This window comes from Typha latifolia, chromosome 4 (assembly GCF_019914945.1).
Source record: "Typha latifolia isolate L0001 chromosome 4, TyphaL0001v2, whole genome shotgun sequence".
NCBI lineage: Eukaryota > Viridiplantae > Streptophyta > Magnoliopsida > Poales > Typhaceae > Typha > Typha latifolia.
In genome coordinates this window covers 16,446,843-16,466,505 of record NC_133089.1, presented here as the reverse complement: position 1 = coordinate 16,466,505, position 19,663 = coordinate 16,446,843, and the positions used below count along the sequence as shown (strand labels likewise).

Here is a 19,663-nt window from a genome sequence, read left to right as displayed (position 1 = left end):
GTTTGATTGTTAGAATTACTCTAATTACATGAAGTTTGTCAGTACATGTGCTCATCTAGTAGAATGTGCTGAATGCTGGGGAATCATGTATGCATAAACTTTGACATCATTAGTTTATTTCCATATCAGACTCTGTCACCAGATCTGACAAAGTAAAGCTATTAGATTGGTTTAAACCAAGTAGCTAATTTCTTATGACATGAAATGAGTGAATGATGCACTAAGATTGGACAAAGAAGCATGATGTCTCTTATGTTCTAGATGATGTGCACTCTTCTAATCTCATTGCCTCTTTGAAGCAGACACACTGTGTCTTGATCTCAAACATTAGCTTACATGTGCTTCTAAACTGTGGAACAAGACATCTTTTATTTCCCCTTCTAAAATGTGGAACAAAATATGAACCCATCTCAGCCCAATCGACCTTAATTTTACTATGAATTGTTGCTCAATTTGGCCCATGAAGCTTAGGCCCTTGGAGACCCATGGTTGCTACCTTTGACCCTTATCCACCAAAAAGATAAATTATTGACTACAAAGAGGGAAGAAAAGAAAGTTTTATATAAATTATTAAGAATATTTTACTTAATATTAGACCTAGTATCATAGTACAATCGAAATGGTATATGTTCGCTAACTTTAATAACAAGATGTTAGAATATTTTTTAAAAACTTAAATTTAATGATAATTTTAAAAGAGTACAAAATTTTAGTGACAATTCTAATATTTTAAAAAATAATGAGAATTATAATATTTAAAAAAATTCAGCGGTAATTATATAAAAACTCCCAAATGTAAGCTGTCTCGCTGCAAGACGTAGCTATGATTAGTGTCAGGGAACGAAGTCCAAGGCGGCAATAACACATACCCCACTAGGAGAGAGAAAGAGGCCACTAGAAGACATATATATGGCTTAATAACGCAAGATATGACAGATAGATAGATAGATAGATAGATAGATAGATAGACTTGTCTATTTTCATTATTATTTCTCCCTATATAAATACTACACAGAAGCCCAAGCCCATGTCGCCTTCTTTAGATTGATCCCTTGTGGCTTGTCTACCTTCTTGTTCTTTGTTTCTGGGTTGGTTCTTAAAGCTTCTCTGCGTTGTTGTATGCCAATGGATACGAGCAATTGGCTTGGTTTCTCTCTACACTCCATTGAAGGAGAGAGTAGTGATCGAGTGGGCTTAGCTTCCTCTCCCCTTTCTCCTAATGGTCCTACAGGTACTTGACAAAAGTTGGTTCAAATTTTAATCGTAGTCCTCTCTCTCTCTCTCTCTCTCTATATATATATATATATATAAATATATATATGCCTTTGTTTTTCTTGTTTGGTTTAATTAGATTGGAGATTTGGACCCACCAGTTCAAATCAGGAAGGAGAAGGACCCAAACTGGAAGGTTGCTTAGGTGTCTACTCTGATGGGCATCTTGGAGTTAATGTGAACCTTAACCCTAACCAAAACCCAAATCAGATTAATTCTATCTATAATCCAGGGATGGATGAATCCACTTCTATATTAGGTATCAAGTCTTGGCTCAAGCAGAAGCAATTAGCTCACTCGTCTGAATCTTTGGCACTTTCCGTGACCCATGGGTTCCAATCTGGGTCTAGTTCACAGCACTTGACTTCTAGGAAGGGCAATGAGACCTTGGGGCAGAGGACTTCTCAATTCCGAGGTGTTACAAGGTGGTTAATTTGCATGAACTCTTTATAAATTGCCATGATCTTTTCATCATCATCATCATCTAATTGCTAATTTGGGTGTTGCAGGCATAGATGGACAGGAAGATATGAAGCTCACTTGTGGGACAACAGTTGCAGAAAGGAAGGTCAATCAAGAAAAGGAAGACAAGGTGGGATACAAAATTAGGAGAATTTTTGCATCCTTGTTAAGATTCTATACTAATCAAATTTCATGACTTTTGTCTTGTGCCATTGGCTTTATCTCCTATGTGACTACCTTTTGCATTTGGGCAGTCTATTTAGGTAATTTCTTTTCTTTTGGTGCCATTCAATTTTAGCTCTGAAATGAGTTCTGAACTTCTCTGCAACTTCCAGGCTATTATTGCACTGATGTATGAATTTTTTTATCTTTGAAATTAAAGGGGGTTATGATAAGGAGGAAAAGGCAGCAAGGGCATATGACTTAGCTGCACTCAAGTACTGGGGTCCAACAACTCACATCAATTTCCCAGTATGTAGAATTTAATGATGTATTCATCCCTTTCCTTTTTCCATTCTAGAGTTTTAATTGTTTTGGTTATTTCCTACAAGATAATCAAAATCTTTTTGTTTGTTACTAAGCTGGCAACCTATGAGAAGGAGCTAGAAGAGATGAAACATATGAGCAGACAAGAGTTTGTAGCCAACTTAAGAAGGTTGATTGTTATTATGTTATACTTCTTTTCTCCTTGCTTCATCTTTATTAATTCATGGGTTTTACTCATTTTAATTTGGTTTTTCAGGAGAAGCAGTGGGTTTTCTAGAGGGGCATCTTTATATAGAGGGGTGACAAGGTTCTGCAATAACTCTAACTCTATAATTGAATCCTATCTTAGTATTTTACTACTTTGCAGCTTTAATATCACATCTCAGCAATGGTTTCAAATCCCCATGCTCTCAGTCTCTCTCTCACATACTTTCTTTTTGTTTGAATTTGTACAGACACCACCAACATGGAAGATGGCAAGCTAGAATAGGACGAGTGGCTGGGAACAAGGACTTGTACCTTGGGACATTCAGTGAGTTCCTCTACATGGATGCAGTATCCATATTCTAAGTGAAATCATTTTGTTTGGCCTATATAGACTGTTCCAAGTTTGCCTCCTTTCATCATTAATCATTGACATAATTGGTATTATCATGAGCAACCATTTGCACTTATACCTGCATCATAGTGGTGTACTTAGTAGATAATTCCATTGCTGGTGAAAAGCTTTTTCTTTCTGCTACACTGTATTCTTTCCTATGGTCTTTGCTAATTGATCTTTCTCTAGTAGTCATATACGAAGCAAAAAATTGTTAACTGATGGTATTGTTTAGCATTCCGGTGGTAAAGGGTATCGCATGTTTTATGTTTAAAATTACGTCTCATTCTCACAAATTTAGCTTTCTTAATGCCTAACTGAATCAGGCTATCAAGCATGGGATGCATATTCCCTATTATCTCTTTTGTGTTCATATTATCTATTGCAGGCACACAAGAGGAAGCCGCAGAAGCTTATGACATTGCGGCGATCAAATTCCGCGGCACTAATGCTGTGACCAATTTTGATATTAGCAAGTACGACGCGAAGCTCATTTGTTCAAGCAGCCACCTCACCGCCAGCAATCTTGCAAAATGCTTCCCTCAGGCCCTAGAGTTGACAACCGTCGACCCACAACCCCTCGCCGTTGCCAATTCAAGCAACAAAGGGAGCAGCGACGACTTGTCTGACATGCTCTGGAGCTCTAAATCTGATCCACTTTCAAATTCTATTCCAGTTGATGATGTATCCTTCTCTCCGGGATTGCCCTATGCAGATAAGGAGGTTGGAAACATGAATTTGATGGTGGCAAGAGCTACATCAACAACTAACCTTCCTTTTGTTCATCAGCTTCCCATGTTTGCATTATGGAATGAAGAAGCCCTTGATCTTTCATAGACACCACCAATACTTTAGCACACACGCAATTGCTCATCCAATGATAATTTGGAAGGTCATACAAACTATTGTGATCTCAACAATCTTTTGCTCATTTGCTCTTACATTGTAGGTATGTACAAGATATGAAAGTTGCATAAAATATATATGGAGAGCTTGATAGAGGCAAGAAGTTTAGTGGGCCAAAATATACTATTCTTATATCTACTAGTATTAGACCAACAGTGCCATATCACAATGGGCTGACATTAGTTTTGGTGCAAACTATTTGGACCTTACATATAATATATATTCTCATTATTTCATTTCATTAATCCATCATGATAGTATCATACTAGTTATTCCTAATTATGGGAGTTATCCATCAATAAGACTACACATATTGCTCAATTACCAACAAAGTATTTATCGAATTATTTTCAGTCTTTTCACAAAATCTAAGGCCACAGTTTTGAAGATGGTGGAGTTGCTTAAGTTGGAATCCATACCAACTTATGTACTTAATTCTAGAAGTTGTAGATCTACTATTGAGTAACAACCAAGTCACATATATTTTATTTTGGATTTTGTGGAAATGATACTTTAATATAATCTTATTTGGATCTACATAAAAGGTAAAGTTTCATCTCCCTCTTAAGTCTTCATTTTGGATATGGATCCAATTTATAACCCACAGGATTGAAGATTTGGGATCTTTGAACCAGTCTCATCTCTCATGGTGTGATTTGCATGCCAAATAGAATAGAGACAAGAGACATCAATCATAGGTAAAAGATAGATTGTTAGGTATTGTGAGATATAAAAACAAAGCTCACAATTGGGATCCATGAGGCAGCATGAAATAGGATTATGTTGCTATCAATGTGCGTTAGAATTTAATAGAAATCTTAATTCTTTCAACTTATTGCATGATGTCGTCATTTTCTACCACATTCTTTACTGCGTGTGGATGATATATCTGGACTCACAAACATAAGAAAGATTGGTCAAAGTAGATGAACAAAGTAGTAAACCCCAAGAAAAGTATGGGTAATAGTTCATAATCTCTTTTTGTGTGACATTCTTGAATCTTTTGAACCAAAGAGATCTCAATATAGTCAACCTATTGATAAGATTCTGTCCCTCTACATAAGACTACTCTTGTAACTACTTTTGTTCTTTCTATATTACATTTTTACCCCTGTTAAATCTAGATAATTTATTTTATTAATTTCTAAACCCATATGTTAATCATTAGTCTTTATTTATGTATAAATTAGATATACAATTTATTTTAATTCTTTTGTGAGAAAATTCACGCTGATGAGCATTACCTCCTAATAGGTTTGCGCTGCAATTGTGCCTGTGGGCGTATCTAGACAACATTTTAATCCCAAATCCATCGATTGTTCTTAACCACACACACTAATCAACCTTAGATATTAGCAATTATTGCTTGAGGCCTTGAAACACCACGTAAATAGATAAAAATATCCGAGTGAAAAATATCAGTAGATATTAGAAAAAAAGAAGGAAAAAGACAACGAAAAAAGAAATAGACAAATCCAACGTCGAAAGCTAAGAGAGAGAAAGAGGCTGTGACTGTCAAATCTCTCTCTCTCTCTCTCTCTCTCTCTCTCTCGTTTTTGAGGCTTTTAACTTTCTTCACCTAAAGAAAAAACTTTCTGCACCTTTGCTTGCGGATTCGATTGAGAAAACGGTTTCTTTCTGCTTCCTTTCGCCTGCGCTTAGGATTTCTTTTTTTGGTTCCCTCCGTCCCTCTCTTCTAATCGGCTTCCGGAAAATGCCTTAGATTGCCAAGGTACGCTAAGTGAAAGAAGAAAGATTCTATCAGCATACAAGTTGGGACCTTGTATTATTTTTAAATTCTCCTTTTCTCATTTGGGGATTTGTGGGTGATGGAGAACTGAATCGTTTCTCGATTTGGGCTCTATTTATTTTGTTGAAATTATTAAGAATCTCATGTCAAAATCTGATCTTGTTTGTTTCCTTTCCGTTTCCCGTTCGATTTTTGGTCGTGCTTTAGTTCCTATTTGAGGAATTTTCCTTGAGAGTTGAGTGTTTTTTTTTTTTTTTGCTTGGTACGGTTGAGCACTTGGGCTGCAGAATTTGTACTCTATCGCTGCTCTTCATCAGAATCAATAGATCCTTTTCCATTTGTTTTCGTTTTCTAATGAAATATAAATTTTCCCCTCTTATATTTGTTTTCGTCTTCTTATTTTCCAGAAGTACGTTTAATGATGTGGTCCATGTGGATCATTTTTTTCTAGTAGCCAGGGAAAAGATTTTTATCTTTAGAGAGCTGGCTCAGCTTTTGATTTGTATCTTATCTTATATGGAAAAAGGTCCCTGTTTGCCTTCTGATCCCTTTTGTGAAAAGAATACATGAAGGACATTATTTCTTCTCAGTCCTTGTCTCTCATGCTTCCTAGAGTCTGAACCATCTCCCAGTAGATTCCTCTTGCTATCCTTCTTGGTTTTCTAGCTGGGCTTTCTCTTCTACAAGCATTCTGTTCGACTTTTTGTAAGTAATTGGATGATAAGTTCTCATGGACAGCCATTATTTTCTCTTTTGCATCAAATTTTTTTCTCTCATGGATGTTTTCCTAATCTGGGTTTCTTGTTTCCTTTATGGGAGATTAAGATTGGTGGCATCTGAATTTATCTTCTTGTATTGTTTACAGGCCTGGTATTGATTCCAGCTGAGGAGAAAAAGAAGATGGAAGGAGACACCTTCTCAAGCTTAGGAAATGGAAACCATGTGGATAGCAAGATTATACAAACATTTCAGAAGAGCTTTCTTCAGGTGCAGAACATCTTGGATCAAAATCGCCTTTTGATCAATGAGATTAACCAGAACCATGAATCCAAGATCCCTGACAATCTCAGTCGAAATGTTGGCCTAATCAGAGAACTCAACAATAACATTAGAAGAGTTGTCGACCTCTACGCTGACCTCTCGAGCTCTTTTACCAAGTCCATGGAGGCATCATCCGAGGGGGATTCAGTTGGAACTTTGCGTTCCGATGCCAAAGCAGGTCAGAAGAGAATTAGGTCTGGGTAGAGGAGAAATAATAGGTGATCTTTGCATTGTTGCAACTTTTATGTAGCTTTATCTTCTCTGTTCTATTATACAGAGCATGCACTGCCTGTGTTTTCAAATAGTCCAATTTTTCATGAGTTGTAGTGTTCCTGTATCTTTTTTAAAAGGAGATGCCTTTGTTGGAATTTCCTGTGAAGACAAGAGTGGGCATTGCAGCTTTTCTTATAAATTTTTGTTGTTTAATGATGTGCATTCCTTTGCTTCTTTTTTGTTCCTCTGTCATCCATGAGATATGTTTATCACAGATAAATGCTAGATCAATTAATTGATGTTTGCTTCCAGAGAAGATTTTTAGTATTGCTGTCAGTTGTCACTCACTTATGTTGATAATTTAAGCATTTTTTTCTTGTTGAAGTTATCAATATAAGGAATTCAAGTTATTTTGTCATGTCCTTTATCGTCCAATATTGATATTTCAAGAGGCTGTATGATATTGTGTGCTTATGTATATTCTTATAGTTGAACTTGTTATCATTTGCTTTCTGCGTTATCTTTGGTCAAAAAGTTTTCGAAGGATCTGGTCTAGGTTCTTATCTTCTCAACATATATTCGTAATTGTTAGCTCTTGATGAAATAATTTATTCCTTTGCCTACTTGCTATCCTACGCCTTCTTTTGTATCACTTCTTTTAATCTGCTGCTCCCTTTTCTTATGGTTCCCTTTGCAATTTCTGGAGATCTCCCCGGGATAGACAGGAAGTTGCCTAGGTTAGACTCCTTTTGCTTTGGGTCCATTTTTTCTAAATAAGAGACCCTTTTCATCCTTGCTAACAATGCATATACTTGCAATTGCCCCAAAGTTAGTGGGCTTCTGAAGATGCTTTAGAATTAGAATATAATCATGAAATTAACTTCTATATTTTTTTCCCCGCCCCACCTTAAACCAGAAGGCCATTTTCTTGTATAAGAGCAGATGAGCTTCTCCAGTAGTGTTTAAGTCTAGACAATGCCAATCTCCTGCATGTTCCTTTATTGGAATTATAACTACAAATCCAGGAGAGGGGAAAGTATCATAGGCAGTGACCTTCTACCTATACAAATGCAATGACATCCAGCAATAGAACAAGGGGTGCAAAAGTTCCTTTTGGAGACGGAAGCTACATATCAATTTTCATCTCTTAGGTTCTTTCTTTCTTTCTCTTATTTCCCATGTCTGTGGTGAGTCAACAGGAACTGCATTCACTGCACTTTTCTCTTGTTGATTCAATTGTCCCTAGATGGACAGAAATCCTTTTAAGAGGCACTGCCTGGTTACAGCCATTTTAGAAGACCCACATAGTTCATTTGACAGGACTGAGTAAAATTTACTATGGCATCAATTCAGAATTAAGTCTTTGCTCCTTTTGCTGATATGAAAGCAAGAGAAACTTAATGAATCTGAACTGCATGATGAAGCTATGGTTGAAGTGACTCATCCAGCCATTGTTTAAGCTGTTATTCATGAAACTATGGGATTGCTATATAATGCGAGAAATAGTCGTTTTTTTATGTTAAATCAGATATTGCAATTCCTTAAAAGAATAATCTAGATTTTTTGCTGAATTCTAACTCTTCAGGTAGATTTTATTGTGAAGTAGTTCATATTGATTAATCAGATCTTCCTTTCTTTTGGACAGAGCTTGCTTTTTGTTTATGTTTATCCTTCTATTCCTTTTATGAGAAACAATTATAGCAGTGCAAAATTGCTATCTGTTTTAATTTTTCTTCATTGTTCATATTTATTTGAGATAGCTTTGCCAAGTTTGTTTATATTCTCATGGTATATGGTACAACTGTTACTTCTCTGTATCACTAAGCATCATTGTACAATATCCATAAGTTGCTTGTATAGATGATTAGATGGTGTAAATGTATTAAAGTGTATATCTATGTCAATAAAGAACCTATAGTTCTATGCAGATCTATCATTAATGTGACATTTTTCTTGATTGTAAAACAATCTGTGTTGTTTTATGAGGATAGGCAATGATTTGTGCTTTTGGAAATGTCTTGAGAGGCTTAACATGAACTAGTAGAAGTGTGAGATTAACAGATAGGTCTTTAGGCATTCTTCTGTAGATTGAGTCTCTCTGCCTGTTGTACAATTGGCACTGACAACTTCATGTTTGATCACATTTCATTCACTTATTTATAGTGAAGAATCTTTCAGTAACTTCCTTTTACTATGATAAATTCCTCTACTGAAGAACACCTTGATTAGATGTCTCAGTTTTGTTATTTATAACTTCAAATTCCAGTTTGAGTCAGAGAAAAATCTCCTCGGTGGCTTATGAAGACACCACTCATGTAAAGAGACACGAACAGTGTCTAGAGATGCCAAGCTGTGGCTTTTCCAATTTGTTAACTATGAGTAGGACCCACATCAATGATGAAATAGATATAGAAGAAGAAGAGTATATTCTATCAGCAACTCTGGAAGTCTTGTTTTGACCCAAGGCAAATGCAATCCCTGCTTGGAATTAGGACTTCTTTGTGTTACCACAAATACAATCTTATCTCTTAAGAGTTGTTTAAATATATGAGATATGCATATGCCCAAGTCATGGGTTTATTCTAGTCTATTTGCTTTTTCTTTCTCTAACATCTAAACTAATAGCATTGTCTAACTTTTTTGGTCATAGTTTGGTCTTTGTTTGTTTATAGATAGATGTAAGCTGTCATTCATTTTGTTTATGTCTAAAGTTGTACATCTTATGAGTGAGTGGAAGAAAGGAAATATTCCAACCTAACCTACTTACAAAGTATACAACAACCTTAGATTAGTGGATTCTTTTTTAAACAATTCTTCAAATCTATTGTAAAGCAGTGGTTGCAACTTGCAAATGACATTAATTAATTCATCAAAAAAAGAAAAGAAATGGATTGAGTGGTGTTGTAAATATACATGAAAAATAAATAAATAAAAGTCAGTTTGCAAATATCTCTGTCCAGGAACAGGACAAGGAGCTCATTGAGTTGTTCTTCTGGGACATTGAAGCCACATCACTAAATCTTATCTCCTCTTTTGTCATTGTCGTCAATGTGTGCAATGAATGCTCATTAGATTCCTACACCCTTTTCTCTATGTTGATTGTTATGTGGCCACAGCTGGACCCACCAACACTCATCTGTTTCTTTTTCCAAAAAAAAAAAAAAAAAAAAAAAACCATCTTGTTTGGAATCACAGCTGGGCTTGAGAGACTTTTGATAGTGTGGCAAATGGAATTTTTCTTTTCATCTTTGGTCAATTGGATCGCATGCATTACTTTCTTCTAAATTCATATCATTGATAACTTGTGCTCTCCTAGATACAGTGTGCCCCCTTAGAATATATTAATATTAGTATAGTTATATTAATATTTAATATTAATATAATATAAGTTATTTTTTTGTTTTTAAACTAGTATAGTGTATAATAATTATACTTAGTGTAATATAAATTTGAAATGATAGTTTGATAAATAACTAAAATATCCTTTACAATGGATGAATGAGAAGATAGATAAAGGAGAATAGAGAGAAGCAGATATTACTATACTAGTATTGAGGTAAGTTGTTATTTACTTAATATACTAATATAAGAGGATTTATATTAAAATAATTTTTTTTAATTCTACAAATGAGTGAGGCTTAATGTTCTTGTATCATTCAAGACTCCGAGAATAACATTTACTTGTAAATCACATTTAGTCTTAAAGAATTCTGTTAAGAAAACTACTAAATTGAATCTTTTGGTTGCTTCTAATCATGTTAAACTAGGGCATAAATAACAATTAACAACCAAAGTTCCAGTCTGTGCTTTGGTGATCATGTGCTATGAACCAGTCCTGTCTTGGATATTGATACAAGGATGCTAATTTGTGGGTGCCAAGAAGATGGATATTTGAAAGAATAAAGCTCAGGGACCTAGATAAATAAATATGTGGGTAATCCAAGTTAAGTAAATTTTTAAGTACCAAAGTAGTGGTCTTTAAATTCTATTTCATGAAACAAAGAATCCAACCATCAACTTCTCAGGCCAATAGGATCTTTCTCCCTGAATTTGATGGTACACATAATGATAATTGCAGAGACTGACCAAAAAAAACCTCTCCTGTAATTTTGACTTTTTTTTTATAATTTTTACCAATTTTGGGTGGGGCTCTGGTCATCTAGGGCTGCCTAACTTTGGAACAGTCATATAGATGAACAACTAAAAGTACCAGGTGCTCCTATGGATGGAATTTAATGGATTATTCTTGTAGATCAAAGCATAGCCACCCTTTTACATGATCAGAGATGAAGCCAATAGTTGCTCTTGGATCTATTGCAACTGTAAAAAAATGGCCATTAATTTGCAGGCATGTAGTTTGAATTACTCCCAGATAAATACAAATAGCAGATCCTTCATCTATTGAATATTGAGAGTTATAGACAATACAACAGAGAGTACCAACCATGCTAGGAGAAAATACCCCACAAGCCTCGTCGGTCCTACATCTTCAGGTTCCTGCATCATGAAAGCATGTAAATTTAGTGGTCTCAAAATATCAACAGATCGACAAAAATATTTTGCTAACTAGAACAATATAAGAATGATAGGAATGCAAATGCATGCCAGAGGCATCATTGCTGGAGTTGATAGTAACTTCCTTCAAAATTACAGGGTATCTTCATCTACGCAGCTAATATTGCTATTAAGTTATTATCATTCCCCTGTCTACCCAATTTTAACATTTATATGCCATCAAGGATACAAGGGGATAAAGTGAACGACTCTAGATACACCTGTAAATCATTTTAACTGTGTTAATATGGCAAACCCCATTCTGTCAGCATGAGTGGATTTTATCTCCAACATGCTCATATTTGTTAGCATTATCAGACTGAAAAAATATCCAAAATCTGATCAGCAGCTTAACAGACATTGCGCAGGAGTCTTAATCAAGTACAAAAGTTGGCAGATGACATAACGCATGCTGAGATTAAAAAATGGGGTACCTAATTTTCCAACAGTTTCTAAAATACCTTGTGTTATGTGTTAGGATAAGTGCATTAAAAAAACAAGGAGAGAAGAAATGATTTATCTAGTAAACTTGATGAAGGTGAAGAGATCTATAAGAGTACTAGAAAAGTGATTTCACAAGGTGCAGTTCATAGTCTATGTTTTGTTAGATAGATGGAGCACAATTTTATTTGCTGCATACTCTACATTTATTATGATCCTCAAATTCAACCCCCCAAAAGGCTAGATCAAAATCACTTTAAAGAACAAAATGTGCATAAACAGAGCACTGCAAAAGGTGCTCGATAATTCAATGACCAAATTTGAACCAACATTCTGTTCTCTTGATGAACCGACAGTCTGATAAAGATAGTTTATCAGGTTGGTTTCCGATGTAAATCTGCCCAGCAAATAAGCTGATGGATGACAGTTTGTTCAGGAATACATTACCATGTATCATGTGCATACAGATACTCAAAACTTAGGTGAAAATTAGCAGTTTCTTGTTGCATTCCTCCACTCAGACTACTATTACATAGTATGCAAAATTATTACCTATTAGCTCTTTATAGCTGAAACTACAAGAAACCACAGCTTATCAATAAAATGAGCATCTTAGAAAACTGTAGCTCCATTGTTCTGACAAAAGTTTAGTCTAAAAGCAAAACGGTTGTAAAAATCTCTACTTTTTTTTTGCATTGGTGAAGTTTCTGGCTGATTAATCCAAATAAACTCAAATAAAGAAGACTCAAAACTAAACAAGAGCATGATTCCATCGCTGGATTCAAATAACAATCTTGCTTGGATTGCACCTGAACATTAATTGTATACTCTCGTAACATAATAGATAGCATGCTATATTCTATTAGCATAGTAAACTTCTATTTACTTGAGCTATTTGTTTACAAGAGCATCACTGAAGTATTAGTAGAGATACATACTTGAGGAGGAGGCGTCCCTTTAGGCGTTTGTGTAATATCAACCTCAAAAGGCCAGACATATCTATCTGGCCTTTCACTTCTAGACAAACTCCAATCATACAATCTTCTCTCATCCTCAGAAGAAAGAATCGCATAAGATTCCTGTAATAACATGCAGCTACAATAAATAAGCATACCATAAGTGATAATGATGTGAACTTGGCATGCTGGAAATGTAAGTAACTAAAAACAAGCATTAGAAGATCACAAAACCTTCAATAGTTCTAGCTCCTCCTTCATTTCCTCTTCATCCAATTCTTTGTTCATTAGTTCCTCACACTTCTTTTCATAGGCAACTATGACCTGGTGCACAAATCGAGTAATGATGCATCTGATTCCGCATCAAAGTTTCTAATTTTTTTTTGAGAAAAAAAAATATAAATGTCATGAAAACTAAGAAATGTGAAGCAACAACCTTCTCCATTTTAGAAATGTACTTTTGGTTCCATCATTTTGCGTTTATTGACGAAAATAACTAAAATTTCGATACAGATTGAAGAAAAGTAGAGCGTAAAAATGTAAGAAACGCAACATAATGGTTCAAAACGAAATTTTCCATAAGAAAAGTTACCTGATCATAAGAAGTTCCCCTAGAGATTCCAAGTCTTCCATAATGATCAACTTCAGTAATCGCTGCCACTCAAAATAACAAACGCGTCCTTCGAATCATATCTCAATCGACAGTAAAAACAAAAGCAAAACCCAACGATGTGAGAAAGAAATAGGAATCAAGATGAGCTACCGACGCCGCGGAGAGCTTTCTGGACGTTGGCGGCGGAGATGAGAGAGTTGGGGAGGCGGCTGGGGGTGACAGGACCCTCCTCCTCCGTGGCGGTGCCCGGAGCCGCCTCGGCGGAGCACCGGACACGGAAGGTGAGGTTTCTCGCCCTTAGACGGAAGGAGAACCGCGGGGTGAGCTTCGCCGCCGGTGACGGGATACCAAGAGTAGCCATCTCCATTCTCCAGGGAGGAATCGAAAATTTTCGGATTATTTTTGTTTTGAGTTTAAAAATTTTGAGATGGGAGAGAGAGATAAGGCGGGATTGGAGTTGATGATGGGAGGCCTCAGGCCATCCTACAATGCACCGGATCCTACGGTTCCTGAAGACGACTGGATAGGCAATCTCTTCTTCTTTTTCTTTTTAAATACTCAAAATATTCCATATTAATCTAAGTATTAAATTTTTTTTCTTAAAATTTTTGTGTAATTATATTTACCATAATTTATGTATGGTTAAAGTTTTGATTTGAGTATTTTTGGTTTAAATCTTTTTTCTAGGCTGAGCCTAAGAAAATTGGGCCAATTTGGGCCCAGAAGAGCCTATGGTATCCCCTAATTATGGATGCAGAGGAAATCGATCCGAACCGGTTTGCTTGATCCGGTTATTATACTCAACCTTTGGTCTTCGCAACCGCTCTCTTATCCTTGACCGCCGGTGACCGATCTCCACCGAGAAGGCATGGGAGGTGAGCATAGAGACGCCGGCGGCGACTTGGGGCCCAGCTCCCGGACTCCGTCTAACGTGGCGCCGGGACAGAGGCGGTTTCCTCCGGCGGCGCAGCCGGAGATCATGCGGGCGGCGGAGAAGGACGACAACTACGCCGCCTACGTCCACGACGCGTGCCGCGATGCCTTCCGCCACCTCTTTGGTCAGTTTAGATCGCAATACACTTTCTAATTTGATCTACTTATGTTGGATTTTTTGGGATTTGTGTGTGTTTATGTGGTTCGATTCTTTCTTGTTTAGGTACCCGGGTTACTGTTGCTTACCAGAGTGAGGTTGGTTTTCTTTTTTCCCTGTTCTTCGTTTTCTCAATTAAAGGATTTTATCTTATTGTGGCGTATTGGTTCTCAACGAATTCTTTGATTGAGTGCTATTAAGCTTATTCTACATGTTGACAAATTGAATCTCTGATCAGCAATTAAATAATTTAACCCAGGGTTTTGATATCTTCTTATGTCTATGTTGCCGGAAAATTTGTAGCTCCCAACCTGCTAAGCACACATTGTTAGTAATCCTCTACTGATGCCATGAAATAAGCTTCCTTTGGGACTTTAGAAGATGCTGCGTGATGAATTTGATTGGTTTTGCATGGAGCTTTCTTTAAGATGCTAGTTTATAGACTTTAGGGAGCCTGGAGGTAGGGTGTAAAGCATGTTTTGTTAAAATTTGTCTCTTTAACTCCCTTCTGATTCTAACATATCCAGGGTGAAAGAGATAATCCACAGAATTTTGTTTGCGCGTTCTTTTTTCAGTTGTGTTCTTCCTCCTTATGTTTCAATGCTGCACTTGGAGTGCAATAAAAACAAAAGGAAGTGATGAACAAGACATTATATTTTTATTATAATATTTGAAGAAGATCAAGGATCCTCATATGGCTACTAGTTACTATGTTAATTACTGACTTACTACCTCAAAATAAGTAAAAGAAGATCGGACCTTGTTTTACTTAAGATAAAACTATGTAATGCTTATTTAGCTATATGGTTGTGCTGATATGGAGATGTAAGTGTATCAGTGTGGCAAGTGTCCAGAGAAGACTTTTCTGTTACAAATAATAAAGAAAATTGGAAGACCTTTGCTATTGCTGCAAAACATTACCCTACATAAATCTGAATGGAGTCAACCCTATCAACCGAGGAAGTGCTACATTTTGATTTCAATATCCAATTAACTATATGCCGCATCTTCAAAACTACCTTTATTCTTTGCTGAGTGCCACATCAGCAAATTAACTATAAACCGTCTTAAAAATCTACCTTTATTCTTTGCTAAGTTGCCATATCAGCATATACTTAGCATGTCAACATTTTTTTTCCTCATGTAGAATGGGTTGCTGCTTAACCAGCAACTAGTATAGGAAGCCAATGACTTTGCACAAGAAAACTTTAGATATGTGAAATTTCGGAAATACTTTCCCCTTCTATTTTTTCTTTTGCTTGTGATAGTCCTTTAATCATCTATTTCTTTCTCTTGAACTAACTCATTTGCCTTTTACAATTGTTCTTCCTTTGCTTTTACTTTTTAGTCTTTGTAACTAAATTTTTACCTCTGTTAATTTATTGCAGATAAAGCTGCTTGGTCAAACACTTTATTATCTGTTGACAACAGGATCAGGCCAGCAAACATTGGGAGAAGAATATTGCGATATCTCCCAGGTTTTTTTACTGTTGCTGCTCTAGCATTCCTCTGCTGCTCTATCAGCAATCAGATTATACATACTCAAAGCATGGAGCTCATTGTAAATTGCAATCTGACTTTTACGCCAGCCATCTATCGTTATAGCTCATACAAACAGAAAAGCATAATAATTGCATTGAATAGCATGGGGAAAATAATATATTGTTTTAATTCTCTTCTTCACTACTATGTCTGAGAATCATGGGATTCACGATTCGTTCTTCTTCAAAGAAAGAAAATTGCTAGTGCTGTTGTTCAGCTCAAGTTTTGGTGAAACTAAGTATCTTTTAGCACCATATTTGGCTTAATGGAGTTTTGATATCAAAAATTGCACAACAGAAGCTGCTACCAAAGTACCCTGCTTTTAGCAACCATGCTTGCTAACATGTCACTCTATTTCGTAACAGATAGATTTGCGATCGAATATGCAACTCATTAGCAAAAGAAAGGATTTTTTGGAGTATTTCACCATGCCATTCTTATCAATGTAACTGTACATTTCAGGTTGCTACTTCTTATGGATTGCCACCAACACCTGCACGGCGTGTCCTTTTCATTTTATACCAAACTGCAGTCCCTTATCTTGCAGAAAGAATCAGGTTTGCCACTTACATTTCATATTGCTTCATCTTTTCCGTTGCATTATCTCCCTACCATTATTATGGTGTCCTTAAGTGTTTGACAGCTCTTGAATTTGGTGCCTGTGACTTACTAATGCCCTATGCTTTGGCAGCTCTAGAATGGTTGCTCGTGGTATCATCCTGAATGACTCTGCATTTGAGGAGCTCTCTGGAAGTAACTATCCTAGAACAAACATCACGCAAACTTCTAATACTTCTGAGAACTCTTCTTCAGGAGCCATGCATATATCTGCTGTATCAAGGTTGAGAGGAAAGATTCATGCCTTGTGGTTATGGACTATTCAGAGATGGCCCTCAGTATGTGAAACTCTTCTCTGAACATTTTGGTGTTATCAATCTGCCATTTGCATTTTCTGGGTGGCACAACCAGCTAGATTAATGCAAGTATAATTGGTGTTACAACTTCATCTTTACAGATGCTTTGCTTCGGTAGAACTCCCTCTCATAATTTACCATGACTTTCTTGCTTGCTTCTTTCTGTTCTACCCAGGTGCTGCCGTTTGCCCGTGAGATTTTACAGTTGGCTCTCCGCACCAACCTTATGTTTTTCTACTTTGAAGGTGCTTTAATTCACCTGATTAGGTTATCGTTAATTCACTGAAGTTTTTGTTCCCTTTCTTCTGTTCTACTCAGGTGCTGCCACTTCTAAGTTCATATTTTAAGCCATATATTGCTTTAACTATTTTATACATGTTGATGTTTGATATTGTTCTATTCTGCAGGCTTATATTATCACTTATCAAAACGTGCATCTGGTATTCATTATGTATTTATTGGGAAGCCATTGAACCAAAGGCCTAGGTATGTAGACATCTTGAGAACTAATAAGTTTATGGAACTTCCACTTCCGCACTAAAATTTATCCTAGCAGCCAGTATTTCTGCCTATTATGATGTCCTTAGCACAATTCAAGATTTATGTTATTCTCTTCCTGTTTTATGCAGATACCAAATATTGGGTGTATTTCTGTTAATTCAGCTTTGTATTCTTGGTGCTGAAGGATTAAGAAGTAATTTATCATCTATAACTAGTTCGATTCATCAAACAACACAAGGAATTCACCACTCATCTGCAGGTTTTCTTTTTCCCTTTTAGTCATTGTTCAAACTATGTAATTATTTATATTATTTCTGTTAGTTTCATTTTCTAGTTTGGAGTAAGGATTGACTGGTCCCTAAGTAATGGAGATGCTGCTGCTATATCTTGCCCTCCCTAGATCTGGATTGACAAGAGCCATGCGCACCAGGATTCCATGTGATGCAGTATGATGAAACTTGGAGTGGAGTCTCTATTGTTTGATGGTGTTATATACTTCGATTAACTGCTATCTGGAAGGTTTATTAGAAAACATACAGTTGGAAGGGTATGAGACAGAAGTCTTGAGAAAGACACTAATCTTCTGTCCTGGGTAATGCACAAGGCTGTTTTTACTGCTGGAAAATTGATCAAATTCTAGATGTATGCTGACTAGATTGGAGTAGAAACTTTTTTGAACTCTGGTAAACAAAGCTAAACCATGTTATGGTACTGTGTGAACCAATCTTGACTTGGCCACACCTAAAGCTTTTGTAGATCGAACTTTAAATAACATTGTGTATTACAGTTCGTTTATGTTTGATTTGGTCATTTTAGGATACTATATATGTGTATCGTGTCCTATTCGTATAGAATCAAACAAGTTGCAATTTTTTTTCAAATATGCACATTGAAAAGGGGGATGGTTGTAAGCCCAAATTTGTTATAATCTACTTTATTAACACCTGACTATTATTTTTGTTCTTCCATGTTAATGGTTAGCAGGGCGAGGTTTGCCTGTTTTGAATGAAGATGGTAATCTTATTGGTGATTATAACCCTAGTAAAGGAAGCTGGAACTCTGATTCGTTGGTTGTTCCGGAGGTACTTTTTCTCTGTCCAGTACTCTTTTAACTTTAATGTTTTCCAAACCATCATTTCATGTAGATTACTACCTATGGATAACTGGACTACAGCATATAATTTACCACAAACATGTCATATTTCTATAACTTATGAACCAGATGATCCTGCACATATGTATGCATTTGTGGTTCAATCTTCAAAGTATAGCATGAACTTGTCCAACAAGTTAGCAACATTTTACACCCAAATGCACTTAGTGAACTATTTGGATACATAAAATGTAGCTTAAGTTGAAATTTTCTCTACCTTATGTTTCAGCCTCAAGATTCAAGTAGCATCAGCAAATGCACTCTCTGCCTCAGTACCCGCCAGCATCCTACTGCCACATCCTGCGGCCATGTCTTCTGCTGGTATAGAACTAACTCTTTTGTGTATCTTGAGATTTGTCAATTAAAAAATTCCAGTTTTGCTTGTTATTTTAAGATGAATATTATCATAACTATATGCATTTATGTTACACCTTAAATCTTACGGTCCTGATCCTGCCTGCAGGAATTGCATAATGGAGTGGTGCAATGAGAAGCCAGAATGTCCTCTCTGCCGAGAATCCATTACTCATTCAAGTTTAATTTGTATATACCATTCTGATTTCTAACAAGCTGTCGAATAATAAGACACTTCTTCAATGATGGGCTTGAAAGAGGCGAGTATTCTGGCATCAATGATAAAAAGGAAGCCAGACACTTCTTCAAATTACTTATTTGCAGAACTATTTTTAACATGAGAGATTCCTCAGCCTTGGCACACAAGAAAGGAGGCACCTCTTTCAAGTTGCATCTAAAAGGCAATTTTAACACAGTTAGTTTTCATCTCATTCAAAATAGTTTGCTGATGAAACTCTCATGTTATGTTATCCTACAAAATTTCAACTGTATGTCAAATTAAAGATGCAATTAGGGAGAGGAAAGAAATTTTGGTTTACATGTATTATCAATAAGGTGATGAATCTGTGTACATTTTGTGGTCTGAGAAAGTGACAGCAATCTTGTATTTTGTAACACAATCATTTGTTACTACAGTTGGGGTCCTTGGGGCGAAATCTAAGAATATTGATGTATTGGAAAATAATGAAATACTCATGTTATTACTCCATGCAATTTGAAAATTTGAGGTTTTCTATATGTGAGAATATTTCTCCACGGATAGGCCGCAAGCAATTCTTTCTATACTTGAATTGCGATATTTTATTTTATTTTATTT

At 36.1% G+C, this 19,663-nt stretch overlaps 4 protein-coding genes across 6 annotated transcripts; 3 read left to right on the top strand and 1 right to left on the bottom strand.

Moving 5' to 3' along the window:
- Nucleotides 1-1,035: 1,035 nt before the first annotated feature.
- On the top strand, nt 1,036-3,843 carry LOC140787429 (AP2-like ethylene-responsive transcription factor AIL1). Of its 2 annotated transcripts, none has more exons than XM_073136341.1 (9): nt 1,036-1,231; nt 1,352-1,697; nt 1,782-1,864; nt 1,989-1,997; nt 2,117-2,205; nt 2,316-2,389; nt 2,477-2,527; nt 2,676-2,752; nt 3,207-3,843. In XM_073136341.1, exons 1-9 carry the CDS (start codon nt 1,120-1,122, stop codon nt 3,653-3,655), a joined length of 1,290 nt encoding a protein of 429 aa, XP_072992442.1. In that variant the 5' UTR covers nt 1,036-1,119; the 3' UTR covers nt 3,656-3,843. The 2 variants fall into 2 exon arrangements, with proteins under 2 accessions (XP_072992442.1, XP_072992443.1); XM_073136342.1 differs by having other exon boundaries at nt 1,159-1,231; nt 1,374-1,697.
- A 1,415-nt stretch (nt 3,844-5,258) lies between these two features.
- On the top strand, nt 5,259-6,941 carry LOC140787430 (protein ELF4-LIKE 4-like). 2 transcript variants are annotated; one of them, XM_073136343.1, is made up of 2 exons: nt 5,259-5,456; nt 6,340-6,941. In XM_073136343.1, the coding sequence occupies exon 2, from the start codon at nt 6,375-6,377 to the stop codon at nt 6,717-6,719; it is 345 nt and encodes a 114-aa protein (XP_072992444.1). In that variant the 5' UTR covers nt 5,259-5,456; nt 6,340-6,374; the 3' UTR covers nt 6,720-6,941. The 2 variants fall into 2 exon arrangements, with proteins under 2 accessions (XP_072992444.1, XP_072992445.1); XM_073136344.1 differs by lacking the exon at nt 5,259-5,456 and adding an exon at nt 5,904-6,179.
- A 4,128-nt stretch (nt 6,942-11,069) lies between these two features.
- LOC140786926 (NAD(P)H-quinone oxidoreductase subunit U, chloroplastic) lies at nt 11,070-13,803 on the bottom strand. The gene is made up of 5 exons (XM_073135642.1): nt 13,443-13,803; nt 13,272-13,333; nt 12,914-13,003; nt 12,662-12,802; nt 11,070-11,225 (listed from the first exon to the last, which is right to left on the bottom strand). The coding sequence occupies exons 1-5, from the start codon at nt 13,657-13,659 to the stop codon at nt 11,127-11,129; spliced, it is 609 nt and encodes a 202-aa protein (XP_072991743.1). The 5' UTR covers nt 13,660-13,803; the 3' UTR covers nt 11,070-11,126.
- A 252-nt stretch (nt 13,804-14,055) lies between these two features.
- On the top strand, nt 14,056-19,602 carry LOC140787741 (peroxisome biogenesis factor 10). The gene is made up of 11 exons (XM_073136835.1): nt 14,056-14,350; nt 14,449-14,480; nt 15,771-15,860; nt 16,387-16,481; nt 16,616-16,820; nt 17,014-17,083; nt 17,246-17,324; nt 17,468-17,598; nt 18,324-18,421; nt 18,722-18,813; nt 18,956-19,602. The coding sequence occupies exons 1-11, from the start codon at nt 14,161-14,163 to the stop codon at nt 19,056-19,058; spliced, it is 1,185 nt and encodes a 394-aa protein (XP_072992936.1). The 5' UTR covers nt 14,056-14,160; the 3' UTR covers nt 19,059-19,602.
- Nucleotides 19,603-19,663: the final 61 nt, after the last annotated feature.